General features: G+C 41.1%; 2 protein-coding genes across 3 annotated transcripts in view; both read right to left on the reverse strand.

Moving 5' to 3' along the window:
* Positions 1-539: 539 nt before the first annotated feature.
* Positions 540-11,681, reverse strand: tgm2b (transglutaminase 2b). The gene is made up of 13 exons (XM_034584978.1): positions 11,555-11,681; positions 7,898-8,077; positions 6,446-6,664; positions 5,659-5,777; positions 5,049-5,177; positions 4,730-4,907; positions 4,300-4,432; positions 3,692-3,795; positions 3,317-3,556; positions 2,306-2,581; positions 2,064-2,224; positions 1,583-1,719; positions 540-1,298 (listed from the first exon to the last, which is right to left on the reverse strand). Exons 1-13 carry the CDS (start codon positions 11,562-11,564, stop codon positions 1,148-1,150), a joined length of 2,037 nt encoding a protein of 678 aa, XP_034440869.1. The 5' UTR covers positions 11,565-11,681; the 3' UTR covers positions 540-1,147.
* A 2,997-nt stretch (positions 11,682-14,678) lies between these two features.
* LOC117761262 (uncharacterized protein KIAA1755-like) overlaps positions 14,679-20,371 on the reverse strand; it is a 29,566-nt gene continuing 23,873 nt past the window's right edge. For both annotated transcript variants that reach the window (XM_034584977.1, XM_034584976.1), the window contains 10 exons: positions 19,945-20,194; positions 19,079-19,168; positions 17,907-18,131; positions 17,238-17,408; positions 16,651-16,828; positions 16,411-16,527; positions 16,048-16,299; positions 15,632-15,909; positions 15,355-15,413; positions 14,679-15,225 (listed from right to left, as the gene is read on the reverse strand). In XM_034584977.1, coding sequence (XP_034440868.1) covers positions 15,375-15,413; positions 15,632-15,909; positions 16,048-16,299; positions 16,411-16,527; positions 16,651-16,828; positions 17,238-17,408; positions 17,907-18,131; positions 19,079-19,168; positions 19,945-20,194 — 1,600 coding nt within the window. In that variant the 3' untranslated portion in view covers positions 14,679-15,225; positions 15,355-15,374. The remainder of the gene's footprint in view (positions 15,226-15,354; positions 15,414-15,631; positions 15,910-16,047; positions 16,300-16,410; positions 16,528-16,650; positions 16,829-17,237; positions 17,409-17,906; positions 18,132-19,078; positions 19,169-19,944; positions 20,195-20,371) is intronic.

Below are 20,371 nucleotides of genomic sequence, written 5' to 3' on the forward strand. Positions count from 1 at the left end.
AAACATTTGCCTATTGTACACTTATATACTAATTTCACTCAGTGAAATTGTTCCTTTACTGTGAGCCACTGCACAACACAAACATTCAGTAGAAGCTCATTAACGTCCTCTCTAAATCATGGATATACTGTTTCTGACCAGCAGAGAGCAGCACTTCCTGTAACCTTCAAAATACCTCACACATGCACCAATACTTGCATAGAAACACACATATGTATCTTTACTGATGGGAGAATATAGTTTCTACTTCTAGTTTTTAGCCATATGTACAGTATGGATTGTATTTGGTAGCACTGCAGAGGAAGTCTGATAAAGTGTAATAACATGATCAGTGAAACATTAGTTTCCTGTGTATTAAGTGCATATTTCCTGATTAACAACTGTAGGATACTGGAGATCAGTTTTGACTCTGTTGCTGTCAGTGGTCAGGACCCTCTGCAGGACTGCAGCTGCATCCTAGCAGCAGATAACACTGTGCACCAGGAGAGTGGTGTCTGCAGGGGCTGTTAAAACAAGATTCAATGTTGATGTTTTTTTCCACTTGAAATTATTTTATTTCTGCTGTGGTTTACCTCAATGAATCTGATCATTTGGGAGCATTTTCAAGCACAGGGCGCATTAGGGTCCCTGCAAAAGGCAGGTGAAAGGGCACAGGGGGCCACAGTAGACATGGAATAATACAAATGAAAGAATGTACACCTTGCATTCATGCTCTCATTTAGACACATTATCCAACAAGACTGCATGGAGACAATGTGACTGGTCAAAATATTACAACAAAATAACAGGATAGTAATTAGACCTTTCAATTGAAGCACCTAGTAAGTTTAAAAATAGTACATGGTACTTAAAATACATACCTAAGTCTTTGAGAAGAAATAGTACAGATTTTCTTGAAAACTTTATGCACATTTACAATTACAGTCTTAATAAGAAGTACAAAATGTCCTCTGGTCACATTTAGGCAGCTATGGCTCTGAATAAAGACAGATGCACAAGCACAGTATGTACTCAGCGAAATACAGTGAGATTCTTAATCATTTGAATAGAAAACTTGGTTTGTTTGAAAAGTGTGCAAAAGAGCATGCTTTGCGAAATGGCTGAAAAATAAACATTTCTAAAATGCTGCCGTAGAGGCTGCAAAGCTCTACTTTCCGATGATGACGTTTCTGTAGCCCTTGACGTGACACAATTTGCTGCTGTCAAAGTCGACCACCAGCTTCCTCAGGCCGGAGTGAGAGGGAGTGAAGTAAATTTTCACCTTCGCTTCTTCCCCTGGTCCCACGGAGGAGCCCAGCCTGTCGGATAAATATTTTAACATTACTTTTGTATCACACACACATACACACAGACAGGGAGGTCTTTATTACAGTCACTCTGATAACATAAATATTTAGTTGATCTATTATCACCGACAGAGACAGTTATGACTATTTATGGAGATTGGGCTGCTGTGTTTGACCGGCTCCGAGTGTCTTTTTGAGGTCACATTTACAGTTTCTAACTTATGTTTGTCAGTTAGTCAGTCGCTCTGTGTCAGCGACGAATAACAAAACCCAGCTGGGTAACAAGAGCCTTATACCTCTCATTGATGACGCTGCCTCCGGTAAGGTTGGCCCCTTCAATGCTGAAGCAGCAGTTGTCCAGTGTCTCCGGGAGCGGATTGTGGAGGGTGATTTCTGCAGCCAGTTTACGATTCATCTTTGGTTCACCTATGATCTGCAGAACACAGACACTTTGAGGTCTTAGTCAATGAGAGTCCCATTGGGGTTTTAGTCTGTTAATGCACAGGAAGAGGTGCCGATTTTGATTATAATTACAATGACGGGCTCTTGTAGTTCGTTAATTTAAGAATTAGAGAAAGAACTGCAGGTCACTCAAACAGACATATGAGTGAGCTTCTGATATGATATAGCTTTTGAATAAAAAGTTTGAATGCTTTGTTCTGACTTTGAAGTTGCATTGGACATTGTTCAAATTTGTCTTTTCTACTGTGGTACCCAAAAAAGGAAAAACTTGAAGCACTGTTGCTGTTCATTTATCGTGTTGCAGGTTATACTCACTTTGACTTTGATTTCAGGGTTGTCCAGCACAATGTTTTTCACTGCCAGTATTGTTTCTGCGGTGGCGTAGTCCAACACCAGAGCCGCCAAACGGATTAAGTTGTCCTCAGTGAGCTTGCCACTGTACTTAGAGTAGTTCAACCGGAGTGGAACCCGTCTCTCTAGAACAACAAACAGAGTATACTAAAAAAAAAAAAAACTTGAATCGAGTGCATTAGGTTTCACACAGTGACTGGTCTCACCTGCTCCTGGTGACAGCTCAACATTGAGCAGATCTTTAAAGCCACAGTTCCCTCCCAGAAACCCATTGTAGGACACGGCGCAGGATCCAAGCACCAAGCGGCACTTCTTGTTGCTTTGGGTGTCGTTGGTAACCACGGCAAACACGTCAAAGTCGCAGCCCTTCCTCATGTCCGACGACACCTTGATGGTGAGGCGTAGGCCCTGATTCTGCGGCTTCTGGAGCAGCTTGTTTTGGTGGTTGGCCTTCTTGAAAGCCCCTCGCTCTTCATCAGAACCTGTAAATGCGGACGCAAAAAAAGTCACATGCTGAATAACAGGAGTTTTGCAATCCAGAATGAAAAGAGCATAAACCTGACCTTCTTGAACAAAGGCAGTTAGGATTATGCTTAGGGTTAGGGTTAGGGTTAGAGAGTATTAAATCACCTGCCTGGTCCTTTGAGTGGGCAGTTGAACTGGGGATAGTTCAACTGCCCAGTTCAACTGCCCCCATTCACATATCATCTACATATCATATCTCTGACTTTCAGACTCAGTCTCTCGGCTTGGAATCAGAGTGAGTTGTTTCTGGTTCCAGTTGTTTGGATTTTAGTCTGATCTCTGATTTGTATTCCTGTATTGGAAGTGCAGTCCTTGCTCAGCTTTTAGATGAGAGATTTTTGACTTGAAGCTTCACTATGCAGAGGTTGAGATCAGGATTAACCTTCTGACTTCGAGGTTCCAGACCAAGGGGGTTAGGTTTATTCATCTAGGTCAGATAGTTAGGGTTAGGACGATTTGTTTTGTCAAGGCATTATGACCTTGAGGAGCTATTTTCATGGTTAGGGGTATCGGTTTATTATTCAGAATAGGGTTGAGTTTTTCACATTTCACACTTAAGAGATGCAAAACCACAAATGATAGACAAATAATTAAAGAATGTATGCAGCAAAAAACAGAACAACTTTAACTTTACCTGTATATTTTGTGGTTAAAAGAATGGTTTAACATTTTGGGAGACAGATGTGCTCTACCTTCAGGATACTTGTAAAGATGAGTGATGTCCTCTCTGGCGTCACTGCCCACACTCTTCGTGCTAATGTTCTTGCCTACCACTGTAGTGGTTGTGACGTTCGATGTGCTGCCATCTTTTTTCTTCTTGAAAGTGATGACGTCCGCGTTGACCTCCGCAAAGACGAATGGGGCGTCGTACTTGAACGTGAGCTCTCCCTCCTTGATGGCCCTGACGGGAGTGGGGCCACAGCAGTACACTCCTGAGGGGAAAAGCCAAAGCAAAGATGATAGACGATACATGATCCTGTAGATGATAGGTGATAGATTCATCTTGGTGACCATTTCCCTTGAACAAGAAAAACATTATGGGTGCACTGGTGCAGATGGTTTGTTACCTTCACTTTTCTCCTGAGGTGTAGGGTCAGTGGCCTGCCAGCCATTAAAACCAGATGTAAGGTCGGGCCTGGTCATCCAGTTCTCCACCCAGCAGTGATAATTCCTACAGGTAGCATGGACACAATCAGCTTGATTTTTGCACTTAACACTGCTCTGATTTATTTCTGGCACTTTCATAATACATTTCATGTTTTGCCGAAGTTTTGTTCAGGTGATGTCACCAAAACAGCAGTAAACTGGTTGACTATATTTAAATCAGAACTACACCTCTACTCCACTGAGGGTTTATACAAAAAATAATTTCCATTACATTAACAGAAAATCAAGGGGGAATTAGACCTTCATGGGAAATGCTTCTGATTAAATAGTGTTCTATTGATTCTAAGAAAATCTTTCATTTAATTTTAGATCACATTGCCATATTGTAAATGAAAATGAAATGGCTTTCAAAGTTTCTTTTAATTTCAAACAAGTCACAGTAGTCCGACAATGTCTTAACATTATGCAAATATCATTTTTCTTCAGAAAATGTAATGTTACATCATTCAAAGTACATTAATACAACACTATCCTATGCATTATATACATAACCTGTTTGAGTAGTTACCAGATCATATCTTTGGACTGAATGAGTTCTCCATTTTCGTTGATGTAACGTTCGATCACCAGGTTGCTGTTGGTGTCGTGGGCTGATAGGTAGTTAGTGACGACTCGACACGGAATGCCAAGAGCTCTGGAAACTGACAGCGTTTGAAAACAGGTTAGGTTTAGTTTAGATGGTTAAGGTTAGGGTAAGGGGCTAGGTAATGTACTATATCATGAGTGTCCTCATTAAGACAGAAGTACAAACGTGTGTGTGTGTGTGTGTGTGTGTGTGTGTGTGTGTGTGTGTGTGTGTGTGTGTGTGTGTGTGTGTGTGTGTGTGTGTGTGTGTGTGTGTGTGTGTGTGCATATGTGGTGTTATGTGGTGTCTGTTCGAGACAATCAAGTGTGTTTTCCAGTGATAGGCTACTGAGCTGCATTCTGTCCTATCTTACTTGAGCAGGCCACTGCAGCAAACACCCAGCACTGTCCGTAGCGCACAGGCTGACAGGCTTGTGTGTCCCAGTTGCGGAGAATCTCCACACTGCCCCTCCAGAACATGGGGCTCACACCTCCTTCATAACCACCAAACCATTTTCCCAGCAACACCCCTCTGTCATCATTACAATTCACCTAACAGGCAAAGGAATGGAGTGCAGAACATATTTTACATGTGAAATACAAGCTTTTTTATGCTAGGTTTAAATTCATTGTATTTGGTAACACACATGCAAATACATAAACAGCAAAATCCAGTATGAGTATTTGTCTTACCATAGCACTCAGCACTCTGGACACATAGATGGGATTTCTCCTCCCTGAACAGTCTTTGCCAGGATCATTCAGACATTTAGGATTCATATCCAGAATCCTCAGACAGACATCAAGGATTCCACTTTCAAACTGAAGATAAAAACAAGCATAACTGCAGATTATCTGATCTTAAATGTGTCCTTTTTGAAAACCTTTAAAAGGAGCAATAGAACATATAAACCTTTGAAAGTAAAAACTCAAATTAAAATTATGAACCTGAAAAAAAGTGTAATATGTTTTTATTAATGAAAACAGGTACAAACCCTTGGCTAATGCCAAGCTAATCTAACTGTATCAGCTATCACTGACATAGTTGAAGAGGGTGATATTCCTCTCACTTTTAAGAACGAGATAGTCCAAGTATCTCAGTTCATTTTAGTGGTAAATGTTCCAAAAACACTTAATATCTTTTCACTTATACAACACACAGTTAATCACTCGATAAATGAACATTGTCCTGTTATCAGAATATACACATCTCAACTCTTTCACCACTCAGTCACAATGTTGGCTGGCCTGGTCGACTGTGCGTGTGTGCGGAGGCTCAGAGTGTCAGTGTTGGTGTTGGTACCTGGCCAAAGTTCCAGGGTGTAGAAATGGGATGTTTGTAGTCGCCTCGAAAGATGATTCCATCTTGAGACAAGACGTATTCTGCCAAACTCTGCTCATTGTCCATGTACACTGCATCACCTGCAGCCAGGAGACAAACAATACAATGACTTTCCTACTACATGTCCCAATTGGTACATGACTGGTATATTGTTGATTCTGTGCAAACTGAAAAATACACATGTTCTCACCCTGTGGGTGATAAGAGTTTATTGTTAGCTTTTAAATAAAAAAGAGTATCTTTTATTTTACTTTATTTGATATTTAATTGAGAGCTATTGGCGATAAGGGCCGACGCAGGTGTCGTCATGTCCTGCCTCCTGCATTCTCTACCCCGGAATGTTCCAGACATTATTATTGTAAATGCATCGGACGCTCAGAATATCCTGCTGTGTTGTTCATATATAAAAGGTAAGGTTGGAGAAATTCCAGAACAAATTGTGTGGAAATTTACCGGACTTCTTGGGTCATGTCTGAGCCTTATGCTGGTATTTTCTAAATCCAGCTACTCAGTTTCCCTCTGTCTCCAGCTGCCTTATATTTAGTAGAAATGTATGAGAGTGATGTAGTTTGTCTTACATCATACCAAAACCAAACTACTGCCATTACTCTATATAATCTCTTAAATACTGCTCCTGAATGGCTCCAGTCATAATCCCAGTCTGACATGAAACACAAGCTCTTTGTAGCCTAAGATCTCTTCACTGGATCCACAGCATGACAACTTGACGTATGGTCTGTTTACTCACCTGGACACCAGGGGTTAAAGAGCAGGATGAACTCGATCCGCCCCGATCCTCCCAGGGTCAGGGTGTAGCGGCCAATAGGTGCGTCGGGGGCAGAGCAGACAGACAGGGCCACCATGTCTCCAGGAGGACTGGTGACAGCGGCGCTCCAGCGGGAAGTGTCAATGTTGGCGGACAAACCGAAGGAGGCCCTGGTGCCATACTGCTCAGAGGGATGAGGACCTGCATGTGACAGTGAATATTAAGAGTCCTGCATGTGTGGCGATGAAGCAAAGAGAGTCCAGTGAAATATTTGTGTCTTGGGAGAGGAAAATCACAAATGCTTTCCCAAAACCCATGCTAAATTTAATCAGAACATCAGGAATGTTCTCATGTACGGGCACAGCATAACTGTGTAATGATAAGCAACCTTAGTTTAGATTTAAATTCTGGTAAGCTCTATAAACTTAAAACCATCTGAACAGCAATGGAAGGTCAATCACTTCCCTCTCCCTGGGTGGGATGAAGGGTCCTTCTCTTATCCACTCAAACGTATCTGGCTAATATTGTTATCTATGAATATTCACATGCTTTCCTGTTGGCAAGCAACTCTTCCTGTATAAATAGAGGATGTCGAGCAACAGCTGTCATATCGTACTCTACATGACGAGTTTATCCAAATATTGAAAACATAACATGATACATTGTTTTCTGTAGGCAAACAGTATCTGAGGCTCCCATCAGTAACAGCAAAGTCCTTTAACACCAACCGGAATATGAAGGAGAGGATAAGGTCAACAGTGGCAACAACAACAGAGCATCTTGGTGAGTTATGTGAGTGCACTCAGTGTAAAATGCACAAGCAGCGCAAGTGACAGCTGAACAAGGGAAAAGTACCTCCTTTCCTTCCTTCCCTCTTCTCAATGAGAGGACATGCTGCAACTAGTGTTTTTCCTTCATCCGCCGTTCATTATAACATCATTATGACTCACGTTACTCATATTGGGAAAGTTATGTTTTTTTAAGCTCTAAGTTTCAAGTGAGTACAAATCCCTATAACACAGAAACTTCAATGTGTCTGAAAGCTACAGAAACGTATTGCATTCACTTGAAAAAAAAAAAAGTTCTGTTTTTCTGAGATAATTATCTCGGAAATTCCGAGATAGTTATCTCAGATAAAGAGAGCGTTTTTTTATTTTTCAGAAAAACTGATTTATTTATTTTTTTTGTTTGTTTTTTGAGAACTTATCTCGGAATTTCTGAGATAATTATCTCAGAAAAAACGATTTTTTTTTTTTTCAAGTGAATGCAATATGCTTCCGTAGAAAGCACATAGACACTGGGATTAATAAATTACTGATGGATAAAATGAGTTCAGTTTTACAAGTATTATTAGGAAATAAATATTTAAAATATGTATGTATAGCATTCATGAAATATATATGTAAAATAAAGGAGTAATTGAAGGAGTGGTACCTGTTTCTGCAAGAATGTCAAGCGAGCTGAGTCCTGGCTGATAGCTTCCAGAGCCCAGGTACAGGCTGAGGGTGAACAGCTGGCCTCTCCTGACGATCAGCCGGTCCACACCGTTCAGATCAGTGCGATGGTCGAGGTTGTTGAACTCACACTCCAGGTTCCAGCGATCGATGTCCAGAGCTGAAAAGAAGAGGAAGAAGAGAAATATTTATAAAAAATTCAAATATAACCATATAAAAGTAGGTTTTAAAGAGTATTTAAGAACAATTTTAAAATTCTAGAAGCATGTACATCTTTTCGTTTTTTGCTCTTTTTAATGTACTTTAACGGTAGGGTGTATGTTTATGGAACACTTAAAAAATCACAACAACCCAACGTGTTGACGAAGAGCATGTCGTAATATGTAAAGCTGAATTTACAAGGTCTAACAGCAACAAACATGTTTTTACAGCAGACTTGTGGTGAACTATCCAGGAAACTGTGGTTAATGACATTCCAAGTTTCTACATGTTGTTCATATGGTTTTTACACTGTACTTTCTAAATGTGAACCTCTTTCCTTCCGAGGTTAAATATTTGTAAAGGGCGTTAATATTTGAGCCTCTACACATTCTGTGGAATGAACACTGCAGGACACTCACGGCCATTTCTATTAAGAGAGTTTTGTGTCTTCCAGTATGAACCTAACAAGAGGTGAACACAGACCGTCCCTGTGGAGTGTGTAAACATGGGACCGCTCCCTCTTTCAAGTGCATGCTGTGACTAAGAATCCCACCCTTTGATTTCGTGTTAGTGGGAAAAGTCAGGGTCCTCCTACATAATACCTCCACGGTCCTGCAGCTGCTGACGAACCAATGCCCTGCTCTGTATCAGGACGTTAACCTCTCCCCATATATTATACCTCAGCGTTAGGAAGAAAAGCCCAGGAGACAAGCATGAGGTGATGGTGTCAAGGCTGAGTTAGATTTAGAGTCAACAAAGAATTCCTGCTGTTTTACAGTCCGTGGGGGATCATTCCACAGTACTTGTCAGGGCTCTGATGTTTTTATTGATCTTAACCTTGGGTCAGCTCCTAAGTGAAGGCATATTTGTGTTTCTAATTGGGGGAACTGCCTTAAAGATGACAGTGCTACCTTTTGTGGGAAAGCTGAAGGTTTTAGGCAGAGGACTGTGAGGGCTTTGTAGTTTAGTCTGTGTGTAACCTCATACACATTGTTTTATAAATTACTAATTTATACCTATTATATTATTTTTATTATGTGGGCCACTTCAGGAAATGATGCGGCACCTCTGGCCTTTTTGTGGCTTGAACTAAATCAATGTGAGCTTAAAGTGGTCCTGTTCTAAAATAGCAAATGTGGCCCAAATGTTCATCCCATAAATTTCGATTTTGTAAAAATGTGGTAGTAAATGTGATTTTAAAAACAAAATAATGTGTTTCATCAAAGAACGGTCAATAATATAGTTTACAGCTCAAATAACATTTGGGAGTGCATTATATCTTTAATGTGTGTATTTAGGTTCTTATTTACATTCCTCGTGCTTTTGGTTCCTACCTGCCTGGTTTTCCGGAGGAACAGTTCAAAAAGAACACGCTGGTGTTGACCATGTGCGATGATGATAATGAAAAAGTTGGGTGTTAAAACTGTCCTTGTGGTTAATCCCATCAATCATTACTGATTAATGAGGCCGTGTGAGAGAAACACAATTAAACGGCACAGAACGTGATCCAGCCGGGGATCAGGGTTACATGTGCATGGTCTCCAGCTGCTTAACTCATCAAATATCAAATCAGTGTGAGCATTACACTGAGGCATGCGATATCTAACAGTTTATTGAAGAACCATTCGAAGAAATGAAGGATTTTCTCCTCTTCTGAAAAGAGAGGAGTTTTACTTGAATCACACCCTGAGACAAGAGTTAATATGACCAACAAACTTGATCCTCCGCCTGACACAATGTGAAAACAATTACAGCGATTAATAACATATGAAAGTCTGCACCCCTAAACCTTCAGACACAGCAGAGTAATGGTGCAATGAGACCCTGACGTAATCCTTTCTGTGGGGATCTGGGGCCTTTTTGTGGTTACCTTATTGGTGGAGAGGAAACTCGTTCTGGGTCGCTGCCAAACCTCAGTGCAACAGCATGTGTCGCTGAAGGTGAAGCTGATGTGGTATGTCAGATGGTATGCGTGAGTGGTGTGAAGCCAAACTGCATAAATGTCCCTGGCTTTCAGTCGATTCTTTAGGGTCACATAGCTTGTAGTGGCCCAACACATGTAGAGATTCCTCAGCTGTGACCCTGCCTCCTTCACGCAGCTTTACTGCAGAAGCCCACCCTTCACTCCCACATGACCAACCATGACCCTCACCACAGACAAACAGTCTCTGGATGCAACGCTGACGCCAGCATAAGCCTAACGGGGAAATAAAAATAAAATGTCTTTGATGTCAACTGGGAAGGCTATTTAGATCCTGGAAAAATAAACATACAAACCTCCTTCTCAAGAAAAGCAACTTTTCAGCCTTGCAGGTAACACCCAAACTGAATTCAAGAGTCATCACTGGCACTTTTAAGTTAAACTGAGTCCTTATTCATCAATATGCTGTTTATTCTAAATTCTTATTCTGCAGTGGTTAAAAGATGTTCTACAAGTTTTGGTCCATTAGCTCACACTCTCACATTTTCACATTTTGCTGCTTGGACAACTTTCCTTCACCGCAGCTTCAGCTCTTCTCCTCACGCTCACACTGCTTCTGTGCACGCATGCGTCTGCTCATACCAACTCTTTTCTCTTTGTGCAGAACTTTGTGTTGAAAAGTACTCTATAAGTTAGGTTATTATTGTTATCATTTTTATTTGTGATGACAAATGAAATTAAACCCTAAATAAAAACTACATGCATTCATCAGACCTCTGTAAATAATATGACACAGGTCAACAACATTGTCAACTTTTAGAAGATATTCAGAGCAAAACTGCAGCTGAAACCTGCTTGTTTGGGACGTTTTGAACGTCTTTGCAAGGCCTAAAGCAAACAGTTTGTAGGGTAGTGTGTGTGTGTGTGTGTGTGTGTGTGTGTGTGTGTGTGTGTGTGTGTGTGTGTGTGTGTGCCTATAAAGAGAGCAGCAGTTAACTGGTGGAGGCTCCAACTCCTCTCCCTCTCTCTCCCTCACTCTCTCTCTCTTTCCCTCAGCTGCTATTATTATGAGCGTCCAGGTCCCAGGGCGACAATCATCCGCTCAAACATGAGGGTGAAACATTTTTCAGATGCACCCGCTCCTCAGATCTCTGATGAATGTTTGCCTGAGAGTGTGTTCAGTGCAGCAGCAGCACAGGGTGATGATACTGTATGTGATGGCTGTGACAACTTTACATTCACCACCTTTGTTATTCTCATGCTAGAGACAACATGTGAAAGTGAGGCCTGTCTGGACTTTCAAAATAAACCTGCACACATGATTAAAGTTAAAATAGTGAGCATCATTTAAAGTAAGCAGGTAGAACTGACTTGAATGAAGATTGTGTCACTATGAATCAACCATTTTCTATTTTTACAGACTGTTACCTCGCTATAATAACAAATTAAGAAAACACAGGTTATTAATGACAGATCAATTTAAACATAATAGAAAGGATTTGAGTACAAACTCACCTTGAGCCATGATGACTGCTGATGATGATCTATTAGGTGTTTTCTGTGAATGTCCAGCCAAGATGGGAAGGATATACCGGTCTCACCCTGTCGTTATCTGGCTTTTATTTGTAGTCCTCCTTCTCCAGAGTGGGATGGTGGGCGTGACGTGACCCTCCCCCAAAGAGTAGAGAGAGAGAGAGAGAGAGAGAGAGAGAGAGAGAGAGAGAGAGAGAGAGAGAGAGAGACTCATGTATTCATGTACGTCAGTTGTGCAGCACCTTTCTGAACATCCCACAGTGATTCATCAGACTGTTCTCCAGAAAATGTAAGAGCTGTTTCTAAAGAAACAAATGCCCCCTCTCTCTGCCCCTTATGACCTTCTGAGTGTGTACTTCAGTCCAAGGTTAAAAGGTTTTAATGATAAGAGCAGAAGAAACACTGGGGCTGTCGAGAGCAGTGGAAACCAAGAACATAGGTTAGTGATATAGAAGATACTGCAGGGGTTTAGAAAGGTCATGAAATAATGAAGTAATATCAAAGTGGTTATTTTAGTTTCAGTGAAATTTGGAGCTATTAACCACCACGATTAAAGGATGGGGCAGATTTTTGTCACAGTCAACAAGTTCCCTGGAAACAGTGATAAGAGCTGAGCCAGTTATACACTTTATTCAGGAATGTAATTCATATGGAGTCATGAACACCGATAAATGTGCAGAAAATTGGGTCCAGACATTTCCAGGAGTTTGCCTTTGACTTATGAAGAGCACTGCAGGAGATTCCCTGGGACAGGGAGCTGGCGAGAAAAGTTACTCGATACAGTGAGCAAAATATTTAGGTCACAGTTTGTAGCTCTTCATCACCTTCACCAAGGAGGTTGTTTTCACCCCTGTTCGTTTGTCACTTTGTTGGTTGGTTCTATCAGTGAGTATGATTTCCACAAAACTTGGGGTGGGATTGAACCTGGACAAGAAAGAATGGATTAAATTTAAACTAGATATAGTGAATCTAGATAAAGAGGCAGATCCAGGATTTTTCGGATCACTTTCTTTAACATTGCAGGATGAGGGTTTTTAACAATGTCCCAGGGGGATAATTCATGGATCTTGACCAAAAAGTGATTTCTATGAGTGCGTGTAATTTGGTGCAGCTTGATTGAATTTAAAGGGCTTGTTGGGCCTTGGCGAAGGTATGCACTTTTCTAGTTGTACCGTGGGTAGAAGGCCAACTTCCTCTGGCCTCTAAAGTCACTACTCCTCCATGCATGAATAAGAAAAAACAAGATTTCACTTGGATAATGCGTCATTTAAGGTGAAGAACATTTCAACAACCGCAGCCAAGTCTGATGCAATGTAGAAATAGCACTAAAGGCACATTCACTTCCAAAAGTGTGTGTGTGTGTGTGTGTGTGTGTGGCTTCCCCTGCAGGTTCCAGAGTACACCTGCATCTCATCTTCTCATCAGCTGCTGCACTATATAAACTGTGGTTCCTCATCCACTCTTCACCAGATTGTCGGCTTCAATGAAAGTATCTGCTTTGTTCTTGTGACTTTTTGGATGCAACGTTTTGATCTTTCTTTGCAAGAATCAGTGTGAGTTTCCCCTTCAGATTCACTGGAACCTCCGGCATTATCCCACGATCACATTATCTCATGCCACGACACGCTGCCTGAACTCCTTTCACCTGTTCCCGCTCTCAGTTTCTCACTGGTGACCTGAGTCTGCATCTGGGGCCACACTTTGACTATATCATGTTAACCTCTAACTGCATTTACTGATCTGGATACAGACACCATGTGAAACAGTTAATCAGTCTGATGCTGCCGATTTAATAAAACACAATAATAAACTAAACGTGTTCATGTGTTTGGTGAACATACTGATTAAGTTTGTAACCACATGTGCCAGAGAGCTCCATTATTGTCCCCAAAAAAGCGTTAATGAGCCGCACTGTGTGACTGGAGGACGTGACCTTAAATTATGATTAACTGTTTCAGTGTAGTTCATGAGTTAATCCTCCATACACCACTGCTATTGTAAATACTAATCCACTCATATTAATCTAGCGCTGAAAATACTTCAGAACAAATTCTTTACTCTTTGAGTAACATCTATTATTAACTACAGTGTCCAGCTGTCTAGGGCAATTACTGTGGCACTTAAAGAATGGTAAATCTTTTTGGAAAGATTTTTAGGCCCCAGTAGGAACGTATGTGCTCACTGCTGAGAGCAATGACCAGGTTAGTAAAGTCTGAACACTGAGAAAAGGACCAACATTTGTTGGTGTCTCTGTTTTGTGGTATTTGCTCCTAATTAGACGAGTTAAATAAGCCTTATCTTTTTAAGAGGGGTTTAAATCTGTAAATCATGTCAACAGTGTGCTATTATTCCAGCATGTGCTGTTCCAACTACCCCTTCAAGTGTAATATTAGGCTAAAACACAAAGTAGATTTGCATTAACACATGATGAGGTGAAGAAGCAGCTCTGTGCACAGGATCAAGGGCACTAAAGGACAAATTGTAAAAGCCAAGGCAAATGATCTGTGGATTATTTTTTGGTGCATGAGGTGAAAAGCCTACTACAGCACTACATCCTGTGTTCAATGTCAATTTACATCCCCAGTCTATAATTTGACAATTATGCACCAAAAAAGCTGGAGTCAATAATGAATTTGTAATTGTAACTCAATGAAAGTAGAGCATGCAGCCAGTCATTTGGTTTGATTTACTCAGAGTCTGGGCTGCAGAGTCGGGCATGACGTCAGTGGTAAACAGAAGTGAAACAAAACCAAAACCCTGGAAATGACTTAAGTGACTTTGCCAAGGGAGACTTGGCTACTTTTGCAATTTATCGCCTGCACTGACTTCCAGAATTAATGATAAAAAAGAGAAGGTGGGAGAGAGAATGTTGGTGTCAGCGCCTCAGTGTCAGAGGAATAATGACAGCGAAGGAACAAAGAAAACCCAACACAAGAGCTTTAAGTGTAAAATCTCAGTAGACCTTTTTAAATGCAGTATATAAAATAATGAAGGCACAACACTGTGACTAATGAAAAATAAGATTTTCTGCCCGGCTCCGATGTTGATAGGATTGTTGCAAAAAAATGATGAGAAACAAATATAAACACATAAAATCAAGCAAACACCATTAATGCAAATGTTCTGTATTTCAAATACAACTGTTACATGGAACAATATCTTCATAGCAGTAACATACAAGTTTATACAAAACTGTTAATTAAGAACAAAGAAAGTGAACGTGTTTATAATAAGTTTGATAACTGTACAAAAGGCAGTAGATATAAAAGATGACATTATGTGCTGCTTTATTATTTCACCAGAGTGAATTAGCTACATTTTCAAACTAAGGTGAAGTTTTGCGTTAAGCACAGAGACAAAGACTTATAGCAACTCTATGATATTCTGAATAAACTATGACACTGATTTAAAATACACTATGCAGACCCACGTCAGGTACGGTGTGTATTTCAAAATGTGTCACTGTTCATGCTCAGAGTACCGTACATTTCTGACCTGTTCTTTAAGTGGTGGGATTTAAAAGCTGTATTTACAGAGTGGTAATTGATTACAGTAACACATCGTATTAAAGGGTTTCTGTTCCAAGAGTCTCTCTCTCTTCTACGCAGACAATGGTCGACTTCTCTCTTCTTTTTCTTTGTTTGCCTCTAGATCTGCAGGGGGAAAAAAAACTTTTCTTTTCACAGTAGCACAGTTTATTATCACATATTAATAAATATGTGTATAATAGGGTAGCTGGATAATGTATTCAATGGAATGAAATTACACTTTAAGGAACTCACCTTAAACCATCACTCACAAGTCAAACCTCAGTGGATTTTCCAACGTTAGTGTTCTGAACCTGAGAGAGTCATACAAATATTCTTAGTTTAATATAATTCACAATCACAACAGAGTATCGACCAATGACATCTGGAAGGCAGAAAAAAGGAACCATGGCAGATATAGGTAATAACTAATTACTGTAAGTAATTTACTTTCAGGGTTAATTAGGTGTTTTCTGATGCTTTGAATCATGTCAATAAGCTAAATACTGGATGGAGGAGATTTGTGCCGCACCTTGCCACAGGGGAGATCCTTGGCCTGGCACTGTGGTTTGGGTTTGGGCTTTGGAGCAACTGGTGGTTGAGCTTTGTCTGGGGATCCTGCCAAAGCATTTGGTTTGTGGTATTGTGCAGAAGCTTCAGCTAGGTGACCGACCGCAGCCTCTTTAACAGTGGTTACAGAGGCACACACAGAGGAGGAGTCCTCCACCTCCCCTCCAACGGCTGAGTGGTAGCCATGACTGCAGCTGCTGAAGCCGCTCACACTCTCTCCTGATGACTCCGAGCTGTCCACTGGAAGGTAGAGAAGACTTTATTTAACATGGGACAAATGGAGAGGCGAGCAGATGGATAGAGTGATGGAGGAAAAATCCAATCAACTAATAAACTTCAACCAACCCACTAACCCACTTGTACACTGTCCAAACTCACATAGTAAGGTCTGACTCCCGCTGTCATGGTCCAGATCGTCCTCCTCCAGCGCTCCAGGGGGCGATACGTATCCTGCAAGCACCCCATCAACCGACCTGCCCTTTGGTCTACACCGGTATCCCATAGGGGACATGGAACTGCCTCCAGAGGAAGAGGAGGAAGATAAACTGGTGCCTGAGCCGACAGATTTTGGCTGGCCATCCTTTGCCACATATGATCCCACAGAGGACAGCACCTTGTTTTCTGCAGAGACTAGATGAGAATAAGAAGTGTGATGAGCTTTAAAAGATCAGAGTGAAAGAAAACTATCACCATACTACTGATACAACTGAAATCTGAGTTAGTGGTTGTGTTTCTACGTACCTCTTCCCATCAGTACATAGTTGACAGCTCTGTCACTGATCGCTGCTTCACTGGGTTGAATGTCCATGAAAGGCTTGTTTCCAATACCCATGAACACTCTCTCCTGCATGCGGACCTCTAAGAAACACGTGAAATCAAACATTTGTTTAAAAATGCTTTTAAAATTATAAGGTATTTGTTTTGAGCATGTAAAATTCAATAGTCATTGATTTATTCACTGTCGCTGGTGCTTGCTGTTACCTCTGTTGTGCACCGCCTGCTCCCAGAGGATGCGCTCCAGGTCCTTGGTCCAAGCCTCCTTCACCTCTTGGCTAACTGCCTGGAGTACATAGGTGTCCTGCGTTTTCCTCTTCCTGAACCAGATCTCGAAACACAGGCCGCTGTCGCCACTGTTCTGGGTCATGCCTATGTCTGATGTCTAAATACAAACAAAGACAAACTGAAGCTGTAAAATGGTTGTTTCAAACACAGAAAAGACTCAAATTGTTTGTAAAGGGTAATGTAGTGTGTCAGAGGGCCCAGTAAACGGCTGGAGAGGAGGTTGTGTAGGTGGTGGATAAAGAGTGTATCCAGTCATCTGGACTGTATAGCACAGGAAATTGTACATGGTGGAAGTGGTTGGGTCTTTGAACACAAAAAATATTTTTCAATGGACTGTTTGATGGTTAAGACTCGATTTTAGGGTTAGAAATAGGTTAGGGTAAGGGTTAGGCATTCAGTTTTGATTGTTAAGGTTAGGGTAAGGTTATTATGCCAATGAGTGAAGAAAGATAGAAGTACAAGAGCGTGTGTGAGCGTGTGTGAGTGTGTATGCACGCTATATGAACCTTGAAAGACTGTTTGTAGATATATGTGTCATTTCCTACGTCCGTCTTTCGAGTCTTGCTGAAGAGGATGAGTTCTTGAAAGAGGAAGATGTGGCGGAAACACTTTTTTTTCCTGAATGTTACCAGGAACTCATCTTGGCATCTCAGCTGGCCCTGCTCCTTCAGATTAACCTGCAGCACACAAAAAGGAGACACATGCTTAATGTTCAGATTTGGCTCATAGCAGATACAGTTAAACTTCAGCACATGAACTTCAATATTATATTGGAATGTGAGAAAGACCATTAAATAAACAGAAACACCTGTCATGAATCCAGCTCTCCCTGTATTTCTACACTCCAGATACTGGAAACTCCATCATCCCCCCACACATCTCCCTTTACATTCCATGAGAGAGATGATAAAACTACTGTTTGCTCTGCTGTTTTTCATCCAGCTCTTCTCATCCCATGCCAGATTAATCATGACTACTCAATGACACAGCAGAAAAGCCAAATATGATTCACAGTTCTGAAAGCACTTCACTTCACCACACATCATCCATGACGGATTACGTAGTCTTGCCAGTATCTGTACTGTGTTTCTCAATACCTTGTTTCCACTGAAGTTGCCATATTACAACATGCCCATTGTCTAAAATTTGCATTTACTAAATTACACAGGACCCACGTCACAGTTGTGAATGGCGTCCATGGCCAGCAGGTTGTTGCCATGGCGGAGCTGGAAGTGGATGACCTCCAGGGCAGCCTGGACCTCAGACATCTCTCTGGTTTGTCCCGGACCACACTCTCTCATCATGTCCTGCAGCAGCAGACTGTATTTACTGATGCGCTGCACAGGTTTCAGCAGGTACGACCACAGGTCCATTTTATCTCCCAGCCTCAGCTGTTTTTGCTGGTGTACGAGGAGAAGAGACAGAGCAGTCAGTGAACCTGCAGCGGTGCTACAGATGTTCTGGTAGAACTGCATTGGGATAATGGTAGAGGCTGAGTTGGAAAACTGCATCATGTTAAGTGAGTGGGACTCAACATGGATCAGATATGGACAGAACATTTTATTAGGAATGAAACACAGAATAACTGATTAAAATTGTTATATAATATATAGGGATTGCCATGAAATGTCATACATTTATTCCTGTTCCCCAGAGGATCAATCTTAATGACTTTGCTGATCTCTTGACATCTGCTCTAGTGTCACCATGACGTTGATATTTTGTGTTGCATGTTGGCATTGTGTCTTTAATTCGTCCTTGCAATACGCTGGGAACCAATCCAGAGTGTACCTCACGTTGTTACTTTGCCGCGACCATCAAAGGATAAGTAGACAATAGATGGATGGAAGGATAGATGGATGGATGGATGGATGGATGGATGGATGGATAGATGGATGGATGGATGGATGGGTTTGCTGGTAGCATTTAGTGCAAAGCACAGCTGTGCCAACTGCTGCCTACAAATGGGGTTGTATGTATGTGAAGAGTCCATATGCATGCTCCCTCTTGTAGAACACATGACCTTACATGTTGTGACATGTTTAATGACATTTTTAGAACTGGCGGGCAAGAGGCTATGGATGTTAAAATATGGTAATTTTAGTTCTTTGGAGCTGGTCTTGCCTGCTAACTTGCCAGACTGTTAGCTCTGTGGTAACGTCTAGACAGTGCATGACTTCCCGTAAGCACAAACAAGTTCCATATTAGCCTAAGTGTTCAACATGGCTGACTTAGTCTTATTTAAATACAAAAAAACACTCTCTTCTCTTGTTTTAGATGCTGATGTATAATTTTGGCAGATGAATGAGCGCATGAAGAGCAAAGGTAGACCGGAAGTGGTTCTTACCTTAAAGAAAACCTGCCCATGATTGATGAGAAGACTATCAGACTGTGGTTTGTTCTTGCTGTAAAGGGCATACAAAGCAAAGCTCTCTCTCTGAAACAAAAGGAATAAAGACCATCATCATTCATCATCACCAGTAAAAGTGGCCACACTGTAAAATGCAGCACTTTTGTATTTCCAATAAATGTGTAATGAAATCAACATTTAAGTTGTTGAAAGTAAAGATTCTTGAAAGCAAAAGATGGGACATCTGTTTACAGTCGGGACACATCTGGAAGAACTTTTTTTGCCAATTAATTATACTGAAGTATCGTGGTTTAAAAAGAAAACCATGGACCACTACACAGACGCTCATCTGCCAATACCTGATTGTGTCATGGAAATAACACAACCACACCGATTTATGAAGCCGTATGTGTATTTATTCTTAAGATTCTATTTACCTCCGCCAAGGAGATAATGTAAAAACTACTGGATGGATTACAATGAAACTTGCGGTATGGGTCAGGAAAGAAACAATTGAAAAAAAATTCACTTGCACATTGCGGGATTAGGGGATTTTTGACATTTTCATTGATTTAATAAAGAATATGGTTCTTGAAGAGAAAAAACAGGCATGTTTGGGGGACTGGTATTTATGAGCGTGTGCGATTTGTTGCAGATCCAAATAAAAATCTGTGTCTAATGAAATTAAATGGGGCTTTTTAACGGAACTGTGGGGCATTGGTGTAAGTATGTCCTCTCAGATAACTCACTTTCCATTTCTGTTTTACATGTAGCTTGTTTTGTTATGAACGAGCTGCATCATTCTCTCAGAGCAAACTAATACATTTTCAAAAGCATCACAGTGACCACCCAGCAGCACCTACGTGTCGCAGGAAGCAGCGTCCCACTCTGATGGGTTCCTTCACGCAGCTCTGCAGCTCCTCCAGGAAATGATGTTGGTGGAAGTCGTGGAGTTTTTCTAAGTTACCAAAAATGCTCCCCCTCTGGCCCCTGAGGTCCTGAGGGACGTCGGCCCTCTCCAGCTCGGGGAAGTAGTGTTCTCGAACGTAACCCAGAGCCTTCACATACTCCCTCTCTGTGGACAGCAGCTCCTCCATTATCCGCTGCAGTTTCCTGTTTCACATGTAGGAAATGAAAAATTAAAAATCACTGATTTTATTAAAGCTCTCAAGTAAAGCCAGGTGATATTGGAATCATAACTTAGTTTTATGTTAAATGATTTAAACAGAGTAAGATGTTATTGTTTAACTGGTGAATAATCTTCTCTTTCATGAAGCTAAGAATATAATT

This window comes from Hippoglossus hippoglossus, chromosome 5, assembly GCF_009819705.1.
Source record: "Hippoglossus hippoglossus isolate fHipHip1 chromosome 5, fHipHip1.pri, whole genome shotgun sequence".
Classification (NCBI taxonomy): Eukaryota; Metazoa; Chordata; class Actinopteri; order Pleuronectiformes; family Pleuronectidae; genus Hippoglossus; species Hippoglossus hippoglossus.

Excerpts from the sequence above, each read along its gene's own strand:
- tgm2b (XM_034584978.1), bottom strand. Across the intron at positions 4,908-5,048 it reads CCAGAGTGCTGAGTGCTATG|GTGAATTGTAATGATGACAG; the intron begins GTAAGACAAATA and ends TTTGCCTGTTAG. Across the intron at positions 3,796-4,299 it reads CAGTCCAAAGATATGATCTG|GAATTATCACTGCTGGGTGG; the intron begins GTAACTACTCAA and ends TGCTACCTGTAG.